General features: G+C 41.6%; 1 protein-coding gene across 5 annotated transcripts in view; it reads left to right on the forward strand.

Annotated features, from left to right (window-relative positions):
- Nucleotides 1–23,367, forward strand: part of wdr7 (WD repeat domain 7) — a 467,098-nt gene that overhangs the window by 111,632 nt on the left and 332,099 nt on the right. For all 5 annotated transcript variants that reach the window (XM_078423760.1, XM_078423677.1, XM_078423842.1 and 2 more), the window contains 2 exons: nt 8,923–9,683; nt 19,138–19,223. In XM_078423760.1, coding sequence (XP_078279886.1) covers nt 8,923–9,683; nt 19,138–19,223 — 847 coding nt within the window. The remainder of the gene's footprint in view (nt 1–8,922; nt 9,684–19,137; nt 19,224–23,367) is intronic.

A 23,367-nucleotide genomic window follows, 5' to 3' on the forward strand; every position in this document is an offset into this window, starting at 1 on the left:
ATTTTATTCAGTATGTCTTTTTGGTGTATTATCCATGCTTTGCATGGTCAATAATGAGGAAAAATACTCCTGTCATTTCCTTGAAATTTGTACCAAAGCATTTGTGGAGTGTGGTATAATTCTGATTTTCAGCATAAAGGATTAATAACGTTTATGTAGTTATGACGCACATATTCTTTGCATTCTGCTCGATTTTCTTGGACTTTTATAAAGATTCATTCCAAGCTTATAATACACCCCAACCTCATGCAAAAAAATGGATTTGCACCAGGACTGTGTGGTCTGCAGTTCCATGCTCCATTTGGCTCAAAGTCAAATTTCGTGTCTTTATGATTTAGAAGATTATTTCAGATAATCTGTGCAGAAGGCAAATTGTCATCTTGTGCATTTTTTCAAAGTTAGAGATGGCTTCCTCACTTCCTCTGAGAGATTGCTGTTGATATGCTTTCCTTGCAGTGCATTTGGAGGACTATGTGGTGACATAAATGGTGACATCTATCCAATGTTGTGAAGTGTCTGATGTTGGTAGTACATGACTCAGAAACGTATGGGGGCTCAGAGATTATTGCAGCCCGTTAGGTAATGAGTTTCCTTAATTTTCAAATGCTCATTTCCTTAGGTGACCTAAAGTGCTGGTGCAGTGAATGAAATAACAAATTTATTCATTACCTTCACTTTGTGGTGGCTCCAGAGATAATGGAATATGCTCACATTTTCCCAGGGCTTGTCATAGCCTTTATTCCCAGAGGGCATTGTTTTACATTGGAGCAGGTTGGTATGGAACCATAGTTTTGGAGAATTTTTTTGCAAGGCCCAATTTCTACAAAACCTTGGTGAAAAAGTCAATGGTAATTTGGAAGTCAGACTCCAAACATGTCCATGTGCAAGCACACCTGCACTGCTGAGTAAACTTGAGTAATATTATATTCTGGAGTTGAGGTGATATAACATGATCTATTTCTAACTTGTCCTGAACATTAGCCATGGAAAGCTTGTTAGATCACAGAAACAAGTCCTTCTGCCCAGGCCATCCATGCTGACCAAGTTGCCTAATCTAGCTGGTCCCACTTCCATGTATTCTAGCCCATATCACTTTAAATCCCTCAACCTCATCTGTTCCAGGGAAAAATAAGACCTTGAGTATCCAACCTCTCCTTATAACTAAAACCCTGCAGACCAAGTAACATCTTCATAAATCTTTTTTGCATGGCATGGTGGTGCAGAGGTAGAGTTGTTGGCTTGCAGCGCCGGAGACACGGGTTTGATCCCAACTACGGGTGTTGTCTGTTTGGAGTTTGTACGTTCTCCCCGTGATCGCATGTGTTTTCTTCGAGATCTTCGGTTTCCTCCCACACTCCAAAGACGTACAGGTTTGTAGATTAATTGGCTTGGTATAAGTGTAAATGGACCCAAGTGTGTGTAGGGTAGCATTAATGTGCAGGGATCGCTGGTTGGTGCGAACTCGGTGGGCCGTAGGGCCTGTTTCTGCGCTGTATATCTGAAACTAAAACTACAAAAAACATTTTTAGTTTACTATCCTTCCGACCAGAACTGTACACAGCATTCCGAATGTGACCTTACTGATCTTATGTCAGTTGTAATATGTAATCCCAACTCGATAAACATAAGCTTGCCAAATGTCTTCTTCATCTCCTCATCCATCCTCCCCAGTCTGGCTGCACGGTTCTTTCATTGAATTATGTCCCTGCATCCCTTCATCTCTATATTCTTCACCCCTGCCTGCCCTCCAGAGCTCTGCCATTTACTGTGCAAATTCTACCCTGGTTTGCCTTATCAAAATGCAACACCTCACATTTACCTGAATTAAACTCCATGTCCCATTATTCAGCCCATTGGACCAATTGATGAACTTCCAGGTGTAATCTTAGATAACCTTCTCACTGTCATCTTACAACCAATTTATAGTGTCATCTGCAAATTTTTACTAATCATGCCACCTACAATCTCATCCAAATCATTAATATAAATAATGAATAGCAGTTGGCACAGCACCGATCCAGGGGATGTACCACTTGTTTACAGGCCTCTGGTCAAAACAACAACCTTTTACTGCCATTCTTTGTTTTCTACCTTAAAGTCAATTTTATATACAACTTCCAGACCAACTTATCATGCAGTATCTTGTCAAAGGCCTGAAAAGTTCAGTATTGTTGTGAGAAAGATTGCGAGAAGCATTTGGGCAAACAAGCAGTCTATCTTGCTACCATTCTACATTGAGATTGGGTCATTTTTGGACCCGTTAGCTAATGGCATGACTTGCACCTCCAAGGATGAGGCAAGTTTCGGTTGGCTGCAGGCTGCAGGCTGCAGGCTGCAGGGAGGGGTCCTCCAAATTATTTTTCAAATGATAGAATTTAAGGCTTTTGTGGGGTCAGAAAAGGTAACTAAAGGTGGTGTGTAAGAAGGAACTGCAGTTGCTGGTTTAAACTGAAAATAGACACAAAAAGCTGGAGTAACTCAGCAGGATAGGCAGCATCTCTGGAGAGAAGGAATGGGTGATGTTTCGGGTTGAGACTGTTTTTCAGACTGGTTAGGGTTAAGGGAAACGAGAGATATAGACTGCGATGTGGAGAGATAAAGAACAATGAATTAAAGATATGCGAAAAAGTAACGATGATAAGGGAAACAGGTCATTCTAAGCTGTTTGTAGGGTGAAAATGAGAAGCTAGTGCAACTTGGTTGGGGGAGGGATAGAGAGAGAGAGAGAGAGGGAATGCCTCTTCACGTGTGCTAATTATGTTAGACTTGAGGGCAGTGCAGATATTGGACTGTGTAGCCTCTGTTAGTTGAGGCTCCCATTTGTCTATGCTGTGTGGTCTGAAAAGAGCTTTCTTTGTGGATTCCTTACAACATTTTATTTTCGAGCAGCATTGCTTCTGTTTTAGGAACCAGACTGATAATCTAATTTAAGCTGTTATCTATCCAACATCATTAGTCCTGCTGTGCTGTGGATGATGCAAATAACCTTATGGTCTCTCACTTGCATAATAATATAATTTAACAAACAAAATTAAGCAACAACAGAACCGAGTAGGTCATACAGCATCTAGAATGTAGTACATTGAAATTATGGCACAGGAATAGGCCCTTCAGCCCACAATCAATGTCTATGCCAAACATGATGCTAAGATAAATTAATCTCATCTGCTCGCCCATGAGCCATATCCCTTCATTCCCCGCATCTCCATGTGCCCATCCAAAAGTCTCTTAAATGCCACTAGCTTATCTGCCTCCACCATCACTCTTGGCAGCGCGTTCCAGGCACTCACAACCCTGTGTGTAAATTTTTTTTTTTTAATTGCTCTGCATATCTCATTTTAAATTTGCCCCTTTCACTTTGAAGCTATGCCTATTCTTTGATATTTTCACCCTGGGGTAAAAAGGTTCTGACTGTTGAACCTATCTATGGCTCTCATAGATTGTATATACTTGAACTGGGGCTGCAACTGGAGGACTTCGGGAACATCAGGGAGAAGGAGAGCTTCTTGGATATGACTTATAGCGAGGTGGTCACCCCTAAGGTCCAGGAAGAGAGCAGGTCGGTGACTGCAAGGAAGGGTAGCAGGCAGGCAGAGAGTGTTCCCCACAAATGGACTTTCACAAACCTTGCTGGGACTCAAAGGCTGAACGATAAAGAGAGGTTGGGCAGTCAAGCACTTTATTGCTTGAGTGCAAGAGACTGAGCGGTATTATTATAGAGGTCTATAAAATCAAGAAGCGAATAAATAGGGTGAATGTGCAGAGTATTTTTCAATATAGGGGAATCAAGAAATAGAAGGCATGAAATTATGATGAGAGGGAAAACATTTCATTGGAGCCTGAGGGGCATTTTCTTTTATATGGGGGGGGGGGGGAGGTATATGGAATGAGTTGCCAGACGAAATAGTTGAGGCAGGTACAATATCAATGTTTGAAAGACATTTGGACAGGAATATAGATAGGAAAGGTGAGGACCAAATATAGACCAATCACAGGTATATGAGAGTATCTTCGCTATTGCATCTAGGTCGACAGCCAATTTGGTGCTGAAGGGCCTGTTTCTGTGCTGTATGATTCAGCTTCATTGATGGAGTCATAGAATCAACATTAGTTTCTGGATTTATACATGCCCCAAGTTAGAAAATTAGGAGGTGATGAGATTGGCATGAATTGATTGACTCTCAAAAGCAGTTTTGAAAAGGTGTTTCTGGGTAAGCAGGTGTCAGGTTCAGAAAAATAGGGTGCTGTCACCTTTTTTGAATCACATTGAGATGAAAACACTTTGTATGAAAAGGCACATTTTTGGGGGCAAAAATAGAGCAAACTCAGTCAGTTAGTACTTGTGAAAAGAGAAAGATTCAATGTCTCAGGTCTGTGATTCTTCGTCAGGATTCATTTTTGATTTTCACAATTTTCTCAGTTAGAAATTGAGAAATCTTAGTGCACAAATGAAGAAGCAAAATTTGTTTTTGGATTGCCACCCAATATTTAGATTTTTGTCTCCTTATGCACTTCCTGCCACCACAGTAGTTCTATTTTGAAAGGGATGACATTCTTTCTGTGAAAAACGTCCAACTTTAAGGTGATTTCTTGGGTGATGAGAAATATCATTTGAATATGAGAAAACCTAATTGCTATATTCCAGTAATATGTTGTGCGGTATATTATTTTGCAATGGAATTGTTGACATTGAAAACGTATAAAAGTGTGCTGAGCTTGTTTTGTTCTCTGCGACTGACTGCCCCCAATCTCATTCTGTGCTACTCATTCGTTATTAATGTAATTTCTCACAATTCCCAATGGATAAAGACGTCATGGCTACAAACCAAAAGTGGCTTTCTGTGTTGCAGAGGCTAACCAGGCATTGTAAATCAGTTGTGCGACCATTTGCTTGCATCACACCTAGTGGTTTACAATTGTGAAATTGTATTTTTCTAATGTTATAAAAGTGAGGTTTAGTTTAGTTCATTTTAGAGATACAGTGTAGAAACAGGCCTTTCAGCCCACTGAGTCCGCGCCGACCAGCGATCCCCACACATTAACATTATCCTGCATACACTTGGGGACAATTTACACTTGTACAAATCCAAGCCAATTTACTGACAAATCTGTACATCTTTGGAGTTTATTCCATTACTGTTTTATTGATAAATACAGGTAGTGAATAAGCAGTTACCAATTCTGAAATTTGTTTTCAGTAAAGATAAAGGTCATGTACATAAAGTTAATTTGAACAGTTTTTACGCCATGCTAAATTTTTTCACGTAGATATGAAGAACATGCCTTTGAAGGTCCTTTAGCTTCTCGTAAAACTTCTCTGCTTTGTTTATGCAAGAGTAAGAAAGAGTGACACCCATACTAATCAAGAATCTATCTATCTCTGCCTTAAATATATCCACTGACTTTGCCTCCACAGCCTTCTGTGGCAAAAAAATCCACAAATTCACTACCCTCTGACTAAAGAAATTCCTCCTCATCTTCCTAAAAGAACGTCTTTTAATTCTGAGGCTATGCCTTCCAGTCCTAGACTCTCCCACCAGTGGAAACATCCTCTCTACATTCTATCCAATCGTTTTGCTATTCTGTACGTTTCAATGAGGTTCCCCCTCAATCTTCTAAACACCAGCGAATAGTGGCCCAGTGCCATCAAACGCTCATACTATGTTAACCTACTCAATCCTGGGATCATTCTTGTGAACCTCCTCTGGACTCTTTCCAGAGCCAGCACATCCTTCCTCAGATATGGTGCCCAAAATTGCTCACAATATTCCAAATGCGGCCTGACCAGTGCTTTATAGAGCCTCAGCATTACATCCCTGTTTTTATAGACAAGCCCTCTCAAAATAAATGAGATTTCAATGAGATGAAATAATTAAGCTTTGATTTGCTTTCTTTACTACTGATTTGACTTGCAGATTAACTTTTTGGAAATCCTGCACCAGTCCCTTTGCACCTTCGACTTCTGGATTATCTCTGCATTTAGAAAATAATCTATGCCTTTATTCCTACTACCAAAATGCATTGACTCCACACTTTGCTACACTATATTCCATCTGCCACTTCTCTGCCCACTTTCCAAACCTGTCCAAGCCCTTCTGCAGAGTCCCTGCTTTCTCTGCACAACCTGCCCCTCACCTTATTTTTGTATCATCCGCAAACTTGGCCACAAAGCCTTCAATGCGCTCATCCAAATCATTAATATACAACGTGAAGAGTAGTAGCCCTGTGGAACTCCGCTAGTCACTGGCAGCCAACCAGAAAAAGCCCCCTTCCTTCTGCCATCCAGCCAACCTGATATCCATGTTAGAATACCTGCCCTTTGATACCATGGGCTCGCACCTTCCTTAGCAGCCTCCCATGTGACACCTTATCAAAGGCTTTCTGAAAATCTAGGTATACAGCATCTACTGACTTTCCTCTGTCTGTCTTGTTATTTACTTCTTCAAAGGACTCCAGCAAATTTGTCAGGCAAGACCTCCCCTTCACAAAGTCAGACTAACCGGCCGATAGTTCCCACTACATGTAGGAAAGAACTGCAGATACTGGTTTAAATCAAAGGTAGACACAAGTCTGAAGAAGGGTCTCGACCTGAAACGTCATCCATTCCTTCTCTCCAGAGATGCTGCCTGTCCCGCTGAGTTACTCCAGCATTTTGTGTCTACCTATAGTTCCCACTATTCTGCTTTGCTCCCTTCTTGTGCAGCGGGGTAATATTGGCAATTTTCCAATCATTTGGAACCACTCCTGACTCTAGTGTTTCTTGAAATATCTCTATCAATGCCTCCACAATCTCTAAAGCCACCTCTTTCAGAACCCAAGGGTGCAGTCCATCTAGTCCACGCAGCCTATCCACCTTCAGCCCTTTCAGCTTCCTAAGCACCTTCTCCCTACTAATAGCCACTCCACTAACTTCCACCCCGTGACTCTCTTAAATTTCAGGCACGCCTTCCACTGTGAAGACTGATACAAAAACGTCATTCAACTCCTCTGCCATTTCTTCATTCCCCATTATCACTTCTGCATTATTTTCGTGGTCTTGCCACTTTCTTATTCTTTATATAGCTGAAGAAACTCTTGCTATCTTCTTTTTTTATAATTAGCTAGCTTACCTTCGTATTTCATCTTTTCTCCCCATATTGCCTTTTTAGTTACCAAGTCAAGTCAAGTCAAATTTATTTGTCACATACACATACACGATGTGCAGTGAAATGAAGGTGGCAATGCCTGCGGGTTGTGCAAAAAAGAATTACAGTTACAGCATATAAATAAAGTTAATAAGTTACTATTAGTGTCGACAAAAATTTAGTCTCTGGGGTTATAAAAAGTTGACAGTCCTGATGGCCTGTGGGAAGAAGCTCCGTCTCATCCTCTCCGTTTTCGCAGCGTGACAGCGGAGGCGTTTGCCTGATCGTAGCATCTGGAACAGTCCGTTACTGGGGTGGCAGGGGTCCCTCATGATCTTGCTTGCTCTGGATCTGCACCTCCTGATGTATAGGTCCTGCAGGGGGGCGAGTGTAGTTCCCATGGTGCGTTCTGCCGAACGCACTACTCTCTGCAGGGCCATCCTGTCCTGGGCAGAGCTGTTCCCAAATCAGACTGTAATGTTGCCGGACAGGATGCTCTCTACAGCCCCAGAGTAGAAGCAATGAAGGATCCTCAGAGACACTCTGAATTTCCTCAATTGTCTAAGGTGGTAAAGGCGCTGCTTAGCCTTACCCACCAGTGCGGCAATGTGCGTTGCCAACGTCAGATCCTCTGTGATGCGGACTCCCAAGTATTTAAAACTGCTCACCCTAGCCACAGTAGACCCATCTATCTCCAGTGGCGTGTACGTCCCTGGATGTTTAGCCCTTCTGAAGTCCACAATCAGCTCCTTTGTTTTAGTGACATTCAAGAGGAGGCTATTGTCCTGACACCAGAGTGCCAGATCAGCCACCTCCTCCCGGTAGGCCTTCTCATCGTTGTTGGAGATCCGGCCCACCACCACAGTGTCATCAGCAAACTTGATGATGGAGTTTGAGCTGAACCTGGCCCCACAGTCATGTGTGTACAGGGAGTACAGTAGGGGGCTAAGGACGCAGCCCTGGGGGGATCCTATGTTCAGGGTGAGGGAGCTAGATGTGTGTTCCCCCATCCTGACCACTTGGGGCCTGGCAGTGAGAAAGTCCAGGACCCAGGCACACAGAGGGGTGCTAAGCCCCAGTTCCATCAGCTTCTCAACCAGTCTGCTGGGGACTATTGTGTTGAATGCTGAACTAAAGTCAATGAACAGCATCCTCACATAGCCCCCCTGGCTGTCCAGATGAGAGAGAGCGGTGTGTAGAACCTGGGAGACCGCATCATCCGTGGACCTGTTCGGACGGTATGCGAACTGTAGTGGGTCCATGTTGCGAGGAAGGAGGGCGCAGATGTGCTTCTTGACTAGCCTCTCAAAGCATTTCATGGCAACCGAGGTGAGGGCCACCGGTCGGTAGTAATTTAAACACGCTGTTTCTGTTGTTCTTTAAAAGCTTCATCCTCTGCCGGAACCACACCTTCAACTTTTACTTCTTTTCCTACCTGCCATCTGCCAAGGACTGCATGCCCGCCCGCTTCCAAGACCGAGGCTCCACCTCTGCCACTGGATCAAGCTGCTCTCCCGACTGCCTCCAGGCAGAAATCAGATTTCAAGAGAGAGCAGGTGTAGATGATAATGATTAATGGTGAATAGATGTATTGGCCTCAAGATGGTAAAAATTCTCATTCCAATACAATTATATTGCCTTCAAGTAAAGTTAGTTAATATATTAATTTATAGTAAAATAATTAAATTATTTCCAAGAGGTCTTGGGATATGTTAGTGTAAAATGTTTTGCTTGGAAGTTTCAATTTGTTGCCTATTAATTTGTGTGTTGACTTCAATTGTTTTGGCTTTTTCTGTAGGGGGCTTTACCAAAGTACTCCAACAATGCACTTATGGTGCAAGCCATGAAGACCAATCTGATAGACCCAGATATCCATATATTATTTTTTGATGTGGAAGCACTGATCATCCAACTACTAACGGAAGAAGCATCCCGACCCAATCCCACTCTTATTTCTCCAGAGAGCCTCCAGAAAGCACCGGGCAGCACTGACAAAAGCAGCTCGTTCCTGACAGGAAAGAGAGCAGCAGTCCTCTTCCAACAAGTGAAGGAAACGATCAAAGAGAATATTAAAGAGCATTTGCTAGATGATGATGAAGATGAAGATGATGACATAAAGAGGCAGAAGAGGGAAGAAGGTGACTCTGAATACAAGGGCAACAAGTCAAAACCCCTCACATTGTTAGAATATAATCTAACAATGGACACAGCCAAGTTATTCATGTCTTGCCTTCATGCTTGGGGCTTGAATGAAATACTAGATGAGATTTGCCTCATGCGACTTGGTATGTTAAAACCTCACTGCCCTGTATCTTTCGGTTTGCTGTCGAGGGGAGGACATATGTCACTGATGCTTCCTGGCTTTAAACAGACTGTTTCCAAGACGCTAGATGGTGCTGTTGAAAAAGGAAAAAAGTTGATTCTGGGAAACAGCACATACAATGTCTCCCGAGCTGTCACAACCCAACACCTGCTCTCTCTTATTTCCTTAGCCAACACATTAATGAGTATGACCAATGCTACTTTCATCGGGGAACATATGAAAAAACTGCCACAAAGGTGGGAATTATTCTCAACTGTTTTGATTTTAAAGCAAAATCATTTAACGTCAAAATTAACAATGAATTTTGATGGAGAACTATTGTGGAGGAAAACCTATGGCAGAATAATTGTATTTTAACTTTGATAACCCATCTATTTTTTAGGTTAATATTGTCACGTATACTAAAAGGCATTGGTTTTGGAAGGTAGACACAAAATGCTGGAGTAACTCAGCGGGTCAGGCAGCATCTCAGGAGAGAGGGAATGGGTGCCGTTTCGGGTCGAGACCCTTCTTCAGACTGATGTCAGAAGAGGGGCGGGACAAAGATAGGATGTAGTTGGAGACAGGAAGACAGTGGGAGAACTGGGAGGGGGGAGGGGAAAGAGAGGGACAGAGGAACTATCTGAAGTTAGAGAAGTCAATGTTCATACCGCTGGGGTGTAAACTGCCCTAGCGAAATATGAGGTGCTGTTCCTCCAATTTACGCTGGGCGTCACTATGACAATGGAGGAGGCCCATGACAGAAAGGTCAGACTGGGAGTGGGAGGGGGTGTTGAAGTGCTGAGCCACCGGGAGATCAGGTTGGTTAAGGCAGACTGAGCAAAGGTGTTGAGCGAAACGATCGGCAGGCCTGCGTTTGGTCTCGCCGATGTAGAGAAATTGAGGATGCTATCTAAAACTGATCAGATATTATTATACATAAATCCAATCAAGTCAAACTTAAGTACAAGAGATAGAACAAAAGGAAAGGTACAGAGTGCAGAATATTGCACTCAGCATTTTAGCACATCGGTTCCATAGACAAATGTCCCGAATTGGGATAGAGGTGAATCAAACAATAGGGGAGGACCGTTCAGAAGCCTGACAGCAGAGTGGAAGAATCTATTCCCGAGTCTGTGGTGTGCACTTTCAGGTTTCTGTACCTTCTGCTAGACGGGAGCAGGGAGATGCAGGAATTACCAGGGTGGAGCAAGTCTTTGATTATGTTGGCTGCTTTCCTGAGGCAGCAGTTAAGTGGAGATGGAATCAATGGTGGAATGTCCGGTTTGTGTGATGGTCTGGGGTACATCTACCACTCTGCAATTTTTGTGGTCATGGATAGAGTTATCCCCAAACCAAGCTGAGATGCAACCCAACGGTATGGTGCATCCTCAGAAATTTGTAAGCGTCATTGGAAATTTGTCGAATTTCCACGGTCTTCATGAAAAGTGGTGTGTCTTCTTGGGACTCGCATCAATTGGGTTGTTTTTTTAATACACTGGTGTACATGTATGCTATTCTCTTCGACAAAAATAATAATTTTAAGAGCAAGGTATAGTTTCAAATGAGATGCAATTTTCAACTTTTCTTTATTTTGTTTTGTCTTGTCAATTATTCCTCAATTCAATTTCAACAAGTCAATTACCTCTTCCTTCATGGCTTCTGTCCTGGCACTGTCCTTCAATTGATTCACCCATGTGCATCTGATTGTAGTGAGTGCCTTCAAATTATTTCCTTTCATGTCTTTTTCATGTTAATTCTCACAACTGACATTTCACAAATCTTTGACTTTGTGTTATACATAATTTCTAATTTTTATAATTTGGGTATACAGTCACCTCGTGTTTTATGTGGAGGTTACATGCTTGAAAAGCAGTGCGTAAATCAAAAACTGCGTGAATCAAACTTATGCCAAGCACCGCATGCGACTATGCTGTCGCAAAGTGCCAGGCATAAATTTGACCATGTTATTCCAAAAATAGGAGCGCATAATTTAAAATTTGGTAATAATTAGATACGCGTGTTATTCCAAAACGATGTAAATCAAGCACGAGGTGCCTGTATGTGGAGAGATACTGCTTACACATTAAAACCTGTATTTCTTCACTGCATTCTCCTTTTGATCTTGAGGGTATTGTCACATTAGCGGGAAGTGGGTGAATAGACAATAGATAATAGGTGCAGGAGTAGGCCATTCGGCCCTTCGAGCCAGCACTGCCATTCAATGTGATCATGGCTGATCATTCTCAATCAGTACCCCGTTCCTGCCTTCTCCCCATACCCCCTGACTCTGCTATCATTAAGAGCTCTATCTAGCTCTTCCTTGAAAGCATCCAGAGAATTGGCCTCCGCTGCCTTCTGACGCAGAGAATTCCACAGATTTACAACTCTCTGAGTGAAAATGTTTTCCCTCATCTCCGTTCTAAATGGCCAACCCCTTATTCTTAAACTGTGGCCCCTGGTTCTGGACTCCCCCAACATTGGGAACATGTTTCCTGCCTCTAGCGTGTCCAATCCCTTAATAATCTTATATGTTTCAATAAGATCCCCTCTCATCCTTCTAAATTCCCGTGTATACAAGCCTAGACGCTCCAGTCTTTCAACATACGACAGTCCCGCCATTCCGGGAATTAACCTAGTGAACCTACGCTGCACTTGTAATGAAAGTTAACAAGTCCTCTTTGGACTTTGTCTTAAAGGAAAACCATCCTCTTTGGACTTGGATTATATCTAGCCATTGGCAAAAGATGGCTGGAGATGTGAAATCCTAATGTAAGAAACGAACATGGGCATGATTGATCTGATCCAGGCCTCAATTCCACTTTCTTGCTCATCGTCCAAGACGTTTAATTCCCCTGTACACTAAACATCTGTTCATTGTGACCTTGAATACATCCACTGATTCAGCCTGCTTAAATCTCTCTGTGGTAGAGAATGATCTTCTGAAGGAAACAATTCTCTCTCATATCCATCCTCGACCCTTGAGTCTGAATCTATGGTCGCTCATTCAAGATTCCTTTGAGGGGAAATATCCACTTAGCATTCACGTTGTTGAGCCTCCTCAGAATGTTGTATGTTTGAATGATTAAATTTATATGACCCCCAAGTTCATTATAATATCCCGTTGTTTAATGTATTGCTAATAACTCCTTTCTTCACTTCCCAAAACATTATCAACCTTGAAGGAACAACTGTTGGTTAATTGGAAGGTGGTACCTGATTATTAGATTAGCAGTGATGTGGTGGACGGAATGCTTGTTTTTGTGCTATACAACTCCATGACTCTGGCTCTGCTTCCTACCTCTGCTCAAGGCTCCTGGTCCCAGAAACCCAGCAAAGATGTTTTGTGTTAACGACTTATGTTGCTGTTTTCTTGTTGGTCTCACACTTCCCTTGTCTCTTTATTTCCTTTATCACCATCTTGATTATTGATATCCAGGTGAATTGATAAGTGGCTTTGTGCTAGCCTTTAAATGTTCCTGGTCTTGCTTTCCCAATCTTAACATTATCTCCATCTATCTTTTCTTGAATTTATTCTTCTGTCCTCTCAAATCTGATTTCCCTCTAATATCATTCACCATCAATGGATGTTTTTTTGGTCACAGCATTATTGCCCTATGCATGCTTTCAAACCCTTAGCATTAATTAAATTTTGCACATCCAGTTCTTGCTTCTCACTGTCCTTTCAATGTGGTGGATAACAAGTTGCCAGAGGAAATGGTTGAGACAGTCACGATTATATTTTAAATAAAAATTTTGGACCGGTGCATCTAAATGTGTTTAGATAGGAAAGATTTAGACAGATATGGGCCGAACGCAGACAAAAGGGATTAGCTCACATAGACGTCTTGGTCGGTTTGGCCAAAGAGTCTGTTCCTTGCTGTAGAACTCTATGAATTTGTGCGTTTATTTGTGAGGAGGTTTGCTGAAAATCGTTTAGAAGCATGAAAAGGGATTTGATTGAAACATTAAAAAAACAGATGGGTCTTGACAGGTTGCATGTGGCGAGAATGTTTCTTTTTGTAGGAGAAAATAGACCAAGAAGTCACATATTTAATACAGAGCTGAGGAAAATTTGTTCCTTGTGAAACTTTGAAACATAAATTTGAAGGCAGAACAAGACATATTCTTGATAAAGAAGATGGTAAATGTTTACTAAGGATATTCAGGAATGCAAAATTGAGGTACAAATAAATCAGCCACATTCTTATTTAAGTATATAGCGGCAAGTGTGGCAAATGACTGAGCCCTGCCACTATCTTGTTTGCCTCGAAGTAAAGTAATTATTTGGATAATTATTCGCTTCACTTTCAGAACACTTGCTGCATTTGAAGCAACTTGTTTGTCGGAGCCTTTGGGACATTTTCAAACTGGCCTTTTCTCCAGCTTTTCATCAGTTTGTCACCTGCACTTCTTAAGATTCAAGAGCCGTCCAATTGTACATCATAGAAATAGGTCCTTTGGCCTACTATGTCCATGTCTACCATTACGTCTCCTTTTCCCACTTGCCTGCATTAATTCCATATCCCTGTCTATTCCTGTCTATCCCAGGCAGTTACGATAAAAAACACTTCAATGCAATATTAATTTTTCTCTACCCTTGATCTCCATCTATTTATAATTTTAATGGCCAATGTTATGCATGACATTGATGTCCACATAATTCTAGAGTTATAGAGTCTAATAGCGTGGAAACAGGCCCTTTGGCCCAACTTGCGCACACTGGCCAATAATTCCCATCTATACTAGTCTCACCTGCCTGTAGTTGGCCCATATCCTTCTAAATCTGACCTAACCATGTACCTGTCTAAATTCCTGGCTTCCTATTAGATTTTTCCCCTCTCATCTTAAAACTGGTTCTTGATTCCCCTGGTATCCACTGGTTCTTGATTCCCTTACTCTGAGTAAAAGATTCTGTGCATTCACCCTATCTATTCCCCTCATAATCGTATATACCTCAAAAAGATCACCCCTCAGCCCCCTGTGCTACAAGGAATATAGTCCTCGCCTGCCCAACCTTCCCCAATAAAGGGCTCTCAAGTCCTTGCAACATTCATGTAAATCTTCCCAGCCTGTTTACAGTTTAACAACATCCCTCCTACAGTATGACTTGTCCAAATAATCATCACACTCTGTACGTCCCCCTCAAATCTTCTTTAAACCTACCCTCTCACTTCAAACGTATGCTTTTCCCATTGCTGCAACATCCATCCAGTATAGTGACCAAAACTCCAAGAGTGGTCTAAATAATGTTTTGTACAGCGGCAACATGACATCACAACTCTTATACTCAACACTTCAGCTTTTAAGGACAGGTGGACCAAAGGCCTACTTGGTTTATCTGTGTCATCAAGTTCAAAGTAATAACCATTACAGATGATGGTGAATGCATGATTTTTATCAATAGCGTAAACATACACAATGGATTTATTTTATCTACATGTTAATGTTCATAGGTCAGGAGCAGAATTAGGCCATTTGTCCCTTCGCGTCTACTCCGCCATTCAATCATGGCTGATCTATCTTTTCCTCTCAACCCCATTTTCCTGCCTTCACGCTGTAACTTTTGACACCCTTACTAATCAAGAACCCTTAATCTCTGCTTTAAAATTATCCAATGACTTGATCTCCAAACACAGCAATAGTTGTTGAAGCTGACACAGTTTCTTTCTGCAACTTCTGTTGACTGGAGTGTAACTCCTGTGGACTGGAGGTTAGCTAATGTAACTTCACTTTTTAAGAAAGGAGGGAGGGAGAGAGAAAATGGAGAATTATAGATCAGTAAAGGGCCTGTCCCACTTTGGCGATTTTTTAGGCGACTGCTGGCGACTGTCGCTGAAAAAAATAACCATACGACAATGTCCACGATAATGACCACGACAATCCCCGCGACAAGCTAAGACAACCTACCCACATAGGCGACGGCAAGCTGACGAAAACCGGCGACTCAGTCTTCGCTACCTAGGACGTCCACTACGACAGGGATCATGGCAAGCAAGACAACCAACAAAAACCTGCACTTATGTGGTGGTGTCACAAGCACAACTCGCACGTGAACAAACTGACAGCAAGGTCCGCCCAGTGAAGTTTCTAGGTATATTTTGCATTTGTTTGAAGTGCCCGTTTAAAAAAAAAGATTTTTGTATGCAAGTACCCATCTTTCATAGGAATATGTTGTTTTTGAATAAAGTTGATTTTGTTGATTTCTTTAAAAATAGCTGTCGGAAGTTATTGAATTTCTAAGTACTTTTTCATGACATGTCATTCACAGATTCTCGTCGCATTCATTTTGACCATTAAAATCAAACGCTGACACACGCCCTGCGCTATGAGAACTCTTTTCATTCATTCATTTAGATCAATGAGGCAAGCACATCCACAGGCAATTCAAGACGTTTATTAAAACCAAAGCTCACACATAAACAGACACTACTAAAAAGATATACTGAGTTTTACTGCTGTGTTGTTTGTAGGGGAAATGCACACCTGACCATGAGTACAGCAAGGTCTGGCCAGCCCTTTTCACACGTCAATGCCGCCTCCGAGCATGACATCTGTGGTCTAAATCCGTCCACTGAAAAGCAGCTGCAACAGCCAGGTGTGGATTGTGGGCGGAGTCCGTTATGCATGCAGTTTTACTTCTTTCATAGGAAAAATTGTTGTTGAATAAAGTTGATCTTGGTGATTTAAAAAAAAAAACAGGAGTCGGAATTTAGATTATGAATGAATGAAAAGAGTTCTCATAGCGCAACGCGTGTGTCAGCGTTTGATTTTAATGGTCAAAATGAATGCTACTAGATTCTGTGAATGACATGTCATGAAAAAGTACAGGCGACAACCTTGCATACCTGGGGACAGCATGCGACAATGCCCGCAATAAGCTACGGTAATGGGCGACAAGCCAGCTGTCGCCGAGAAATTTCAAACCGGTTGAAATCTTCCCGACGCGCCGAGATCCACTACGATTCTTTGAAGAATCCCCACGATCATGCCAGCGACACCCCGGCGAACTGTGGGGACAGCCTAGTCACCATCTGTCACCTTAAAATCGCCTAAGTGGGACAGGCCCTTGAGTCGCCGGTTTTCGTCAGCTTGCCGTCGCCTATGTGGTAGGTTGTCTTAGCTTGTCGCGGGCATTGCTGCGGGCATTGTCCTGGTCATTGTCATGGACATTGTCGTACGGTTATTTTTTTCGGCGATTTGCTACGACTTTGAAAGTAGGTATGCAGGTGCATCAGGCAGTGAAGAAAGGTGGTTGGCCTTCATTGCGAGAGGATTTGAGTTTAGGGGCAAAGTGGTCCTATTGCAGTTGTACAGGGCCCTGGTGAGACCGCACCTGAAGTATTGTGTGCAATTTTGGTCTGCTAATTTGAGGAAGGACATTAGTCTTGTGGTGTGCCTCAGGGTTCTGTGCTGGTTCCGTTACTGTTTATCATCTACATCAATGATGTGGATGAGAACATACAGGGCAAGATTAGCAAATTTGCTGATGATACAAATGTGAGTGGTTTTGCAGATAGTGAAGATGGTTGTGAAAGATTGCAGCAGGATCTGGATCGATTGGCCAGGTGGGCTGTGGAATGGTTGATGGAATTTAATGCAGAGAAGTGTGAGGTATTGCATTTTGGGACATCTAACAAGGGCAGAATCTCCACAGTGAATGGTAGGCCTCTGGGGATTGTTGTAGTGCATAAGGATCTAGGAGTGCTAGTGCATGGTTCCTTGAAGGTCGAGTCGCAGGTCGATAAGGTGGTCAAAAAGGCTTATGGCATATGGCCTTCATCAGTCATAGTATATATAGAAGTTGGGAGGTCATGTTGCAGTTGTATAAGATGTTGGTGAGACCGCATTTAGAATATTGTGTTCAGTTCTGGGCACTATATTATAGGAAAGATGTTGTCGCTTGAAAGGGTTCAGAGAAGATTTACGAGGATGTTGCCAGGACTAGAGGGTGTGAGCTATAGGGAGAGGTTGAGTAGGCTGGGTCTCTATTCCTTGGAGTGCAGGAGGAGGGATGATATCAGTCATATCTGCCTACATGGCAAACGGAAACGTGAAGTTATCACCTGCAAGGTAGTGAAACATATGTCTCAGTATTGCATGGTGCCAGCCTAAGTTTGAAAGCACAAACCTCGACATGAGATGCTCAAAACCAATGCTCAAACCCAAAACCTGACACGGGAGAGAGCACTAACACGACATCAGGCTAAGGATAAGGAACCGATTGATTGATTCTACTGATAATAAACAAAGGCACTGTTGGGTCTGCTGCGTTTTTGTGGAACATTTTGACATTTTGAAAAATTTAAGATGAAGATTCAATCAAGTTTACATAGTAATACAAAATGACACAAAGTGCTGGAGTAACTCAGCGGGTCAGGCAGCAACTCTGGGGAACATTTTGGGTTGAACATTTCAGAGTGATTGTGGTGGGAGGGGAAAGAAATCTGGAAGAGGGGAGGGCATGACAAAGCCTGGCAAGATGCACGATAGGGGAGGGGGGTTTGATAGGCAGATGGTTGGACAAAGGCCAGGGAATAAAAGACTAGGTACGGTTAGAGGAAGTGTTAGAGCAGATGTTTAAAATGGATGAATAAGTTTATTGACCAAGTATGTACACATTCAAGGAATGTGCCTTGGTGCTCCGCCCGCAAGTAACAACACGAACATACAGTAAACAATCAAGAATAACGCTTAAAACATTAAGAATACAACTTTACAGTTTAAACATGTGAGTGAAATAAACCAGAGCAAAAAAAGGCTACAGACTTTTGAATAGGTACTTGGGTAGGAAAGGCACAGAGGCAAACGGGCCGATTTAGATTAGCATAAATATGTATCTAGGCCAGCATGGACAAGCTGGGCCAAAATGGCCTATGCTGTACAATTCCATAAATTGTAGGGCAAGATTGAAAGATGCAAATACTGTACTTCAATTTTGGTGGACAAATTATTTGGTGTGTTTAGTGAAGTAGCAAATAAAATATTTAAAAACTGATAAAACACCTGAAAGGTGTACATCCACCTTGAATGGAAAATCAAAATAATTATTATCCAAATTGTAGCTTAACAATGTTAAGAACTAAACTAAAATTATTATATGAATAAGGCACCATTTAGGTTTGATGAAATTTGAAGACAAAGATGGTAATAACGCTGGGGGCTCCAGTTTTCCAAAAGTAATTATTTTGGATGTGTTTAGGATTTAATATTATTTAAATTTAATGTCACTATGGGTTTTTTTTCATTAGTAATTAATGATTCATAAAAGGAACAAAAGGAGTCTGATTTTCAGATTGAAACATTATTCTGATCAGACCTATCAATTATTTGTTTCTTTTTGAAGCCTTTCTAGGGAGTTTTATAATAATGAATCTGAGGTTCGCTTGAGACTTTTGCATTTCTGTTGTAACAACAAACTAAACATTGGTGATTTGCTTTGTTCTTAAATAACTTTGACATGTAGCCTAAATAGATGCATTTTAGTTCTGAAATGTTGTGGAGAAATAGTCTCTGATTTATTATTTTCTTGTAGTTAAAGAGGTTGTAACCATAAGTCTGTGGTTACTTAGAGATTTGTTGATGAGATGGGTAGACACTGTAACTGACAACATATGACTGATGGTGGTAGAGCTACAAATTCTTAACCTCAAGGAATCCTGACCTGTTCTGAAAGACTTGTAATTAATATTTGATTTTTATTCCTTGTAGACCACAGAAACCAAGCACCCTGGAGATGACTAAAGGGAAACTTTCCCCTTCAGTATTCAATGCTGTACAGGGACAGATCAAACAAGGTAACTACAAAGCAAAGCTTGGCAAGGACCACAGTATTAATGTGACAGGGGTGCGGGGATGGTGGAAGGGGTGGATGGGAAGGCTAAACGCACTGTATGAAATGATTCCACTTCTTTTGTGTTGAAATATTTGTCTACATTGCCAAACCCTGAGATTTAAAGTTCATTAATTCAAATAAAAATATACAGGAGGTAATCGTGGAATGTAATTTCTATCCAGTGGATATTTTCATAAATTTAGCTAGGTATTTAAAATTATTTATACTTTTTATAATCCAAATACATGTAAAATTTGGTGAGCAGAAAATATGTTTTAGTTTTGTTGAAAAAATGAATGTTTTTATTGTACAAATTGCCTTTTCATATGATCTGTTGGTCTGGATTCGCTTGCAAGGCCAACCGCAAGGTCTTTAGCTTAAAGATCATATTTATTTTTAAGGAAAGTAATTTGCCACAAAACGATTTGGGTACCCATTGATATATGCCAAATTACTGATCAGGCATCTACATCTAAAAAGCCAATACCTGTAAAAGAACTGACAAGTTTCAGAACGAAAATACCTGTCTTCTTTGCCACTAATTCCAGACATTGTGTTGAAAAATAGCTAAAAGATTGTTTAATTCTTAACCAATCATTTTCCAGCAAATGATTCTTTCTTTTTTTCATATATTTCTGGTACCATCTTTGAAACAGCTGGTAGATCTGCTGCCTCACAGTGTCAGAGACCTGGGTTCAATCCTGACCTCGGGTGGGTTTCATTCAGGTGCTCCAGTTTCCTCCCACATCCCAAAAGCATCCGTGTTTGTAGGTTACATGGCCTTTGTAAATTACCCATGGCGTGTAGCTTGCGGATGCAGAAGTGGGATAAGATGGAACTTTGATGGCCCTGACCGCGGATGGTTTGACAGCCCCGACTGTGGAGAAGAAAGTGGGAGAGATGGGACTTTATTGCCTTCCATCACAGTGAGGAATGTGGGGAGCTGCTGTGGTGCTGTTTATGTTAAATTTTATTTTATGTGGTTGTGTGTCTTACTACTTTTCACTTGGTGTGGCCGTATGGTAACTCGAATTTCACTGTACCTTATGGTACATGTGACAATAAACCCATCTTGGATCTTGAATCTTGAACTAGTGTGATGAGCTTGGGCTCAGTGTGCCAAAGGGCCTAATTCCATGTTGTATCTTTCAACTCATGTCAATTATCTCTCTTACATTTATTCACAATTATTGAATTTGAAGGACTTCATGTAGCTATTTCCACCCGAGTTACCATTCACTAAGTGAAACTTGCAAATAACAAAACGCCCCGACACCTTTTCCCACAGGATGCTTTGGTCAGCGAAAATAGTTTCTCCCTGAATCAACCATTGTCACTCTCTGTCAGGATTCCGTGGACTATCTTTTTAGAATGCATAACTTACTTTACGATACGATACAATAGAACTTTATTTATCCCAGGAAGGAAATTGATCTGCCAACAGTCATAAAAACACAAAATACATGTGCAAAGATTAGGGAAGGGGGGGGGGGGGGCGGACGGGGGGGCGGGGAGCCCGGGAGGAGGGGGAATGGGAGTCAGTCTACCCCACGAAGGAAATGGGGATTTTTCACTAAACATTATCTTTGGTGTTGCATTGCATTTCAGGGTTTTTCTTTATGATTGATAGGAAAATGAACTATTTACTTTGGAGGATAGACTTAATATCCAATTCACCACACCATTTGACAGAACTAACGTCAAGGAATGTTATATCAATGGAGTGAACGGGGAGAAAAATGAATTAACTTGAGAAGATAACATTACGGCTTCATAATTGTTGCAATATGTAATTGCAAAAATGTTTGGCGTCTTGTCCAGAATTAATGATGTGTGTTTCATCTTGAAACTTTCATCCCAATCCCCAATCCACAAATTCTATAGATTCCGATTGTGAGATAAACAGCTGCTTCCCATTTGTGTGTATGTTTTGTTTCTAAGACAGCTGTGATATCCTCCTTAATCTATTCCCCATCCGATTCTACCAAAGCTTTGCACCTTATCACAGATTTTGCTTTAGCCAATCATTCCATATAAGGTCTGCTAATACCAAGGTTAAATTGGTCCTGAGGCTCCTCTCCCTAATGGGGAAACCTTTGATGAAACAATCATTTCTTTCCATTTATTCTGGTCCTCTGCCAACTTTTCAGTCAGTTTTATAATCCCACTAGATTGAGGTGGACTCTCCTGTGGGCCTCTCCTGGGGCAACCCTCCCCCAACTGACGAACCTGTGGGCCCGGCAACCCTCTCCAACTGACGAATCCCATTGCCAGGTAGGGAGTGTCCCCCGGGGTCGTGGACGGGTGAGGGGGGACAGGGAAGGGGAGAGGGTGCCACTCACCTCAGCCCTGTGTCGCCAGCGCTGCAGCCAGAGTGTCCACCCCTCCCTGGTGTCCACCCCTCCCTCCACCCATCACCTTGTCCCGTATTTGGGAGTGAGGAAGTTGACAACCCTACTTCTCTCCGAATGCTGGGGTGTAGTCCATCTGGTCTATGTTACATCCACCTTCAGACCTTTCAGCTTCCCACGTACCTTCTCCTTAGTAACAGCAACTCCGCTAACTTTTGCCTCCTGACTCTCTTGATTTTCTGTAATGTTGCTGGTGTCTTCCGCTGTGAAGACTGACACAAAAAACGTATTCTATTTTTCTACCTTTCTTTATTCCCCATTACTACTTCTCCAGTGGCATTTTACAGTGGTTTAATGTTCACACTTGCTTCTATTTTACTCTTTATATATTTGAAGATATAGCTTACTTTCATATTTCTTTTAAAAAAATCCTTATTGCCTTTTAGTTGCCTGTTGGTTTTTTAAAACTTCCCAATCCTCCAGCTTCCCGCAATATTATATTCAGGAATTCCTTCCCCTCCCCCCCTTCCCCTCCCCCCCTTCCCCTTCCCCTCCCCCCTTCCCCTTCCCCTCCCCTTCCCCTCTCCCCTCCCCCTTCCCCTCCCCCTTCCCCTTCCCCCTTCCCCTCCCCCTTCCCCTCCCCCTTCCCCCCTCCCCTCCCCCCCTTCCCCTCCCCCCTTTCCCGTCCCCCTTCCCCTCCCCATTCCCCCCCCTTCCCCTCCTCCCCCACACTCTACCCCCCTCAACCCCCCCTTATCCTTCTCTAAATTAAACCTTGCAGTGGCCCAAAGGAACAGTTTGCCCCTGCCACCTCAAAATCAATTTAGGGCAGCTATTAAATACTTACCTCAACTGAAATGCCCATATTCCTTATTGAATAAAAAATGTAGCAATTTCTATGCTCACACTCCTATGGTTAAAGCTCTTTTAGATTGACAGAATAATAGGTAGAAAATTGTTGAAGGGAAAAGAAAATTCTATCTCTTTTATGGTATTTAATCCAAAATTGGATAATAGTATGCAGTGCTTTGCTGAGCTCTTAGATTGTATTCAAGTTTATCAGACAATGAGTTTTTTTCATATTTTGTGAGAAAAAATAATAATTTAATGTAGTCCTGAGAAATACTCTCAGACATCAGATTAATTATAAAATCTGGATATGTACTGGATACATATTACTTTTTAGTATAGTTGTTGAATATTTGCTAATAATTTTTTCAATGAGCAACCATCAGTATGTTTTATGCATACTGTTTTTAAATGAGTAATTATAAAATAGCCTTGCTTAGTGAGATTGTAAAAGAAAGGAAATACTTAATGGCATGTGTTAAAAGAAAAAAACCCATGTCTGCTTAAAGCTGAATAATGTTTAGTGGATTTTCCTAATGAAATGAATTTGTAGTTTTAATTCGATCTATTCTTGTGGGACATATGGTAGATTTTTGCTTAAACAAGAAATGCCAAGTCATGACCTTCAAATCTTGATGCTGACCTTTGGTGGATAGCCAGCTTAACCATATAGACCCTTGTTTTTGTTATGTTAATTGTCAGGGTTTCCACCCTGCAGATGGTCCTGTTTTGTCAAATTTTGTTTTCTTTTGGTTTTAAGATTTCAAGCTTAGTTAGGAATAAGTAAGTTTTAAAAAAAAATCATTTTATTCCTTTACCTTCTGTGCCATCTTTTTTTTCCAGAAGGTAAACAGAGTATCATTCAGCCAAAAGAAATATTAGATCAAATATTTGAATCAGCATTAA

This window comes from Rhinoraja longicauda, chromosome 1, assembly GCF_053455715.1.
Source record: "Rhinoraja longicauda isolate Sanriku21f chromosome 1, sRhiLon1.1, whole genome shotgun sequence".
NCBI classification, from domain to species: Eukaryota; Metazoa; Chordata; class Chondrichthyes; order Rajiformes; family Arhynchobatidae; genus Rhinoraja; species Rhinoraja longicauda.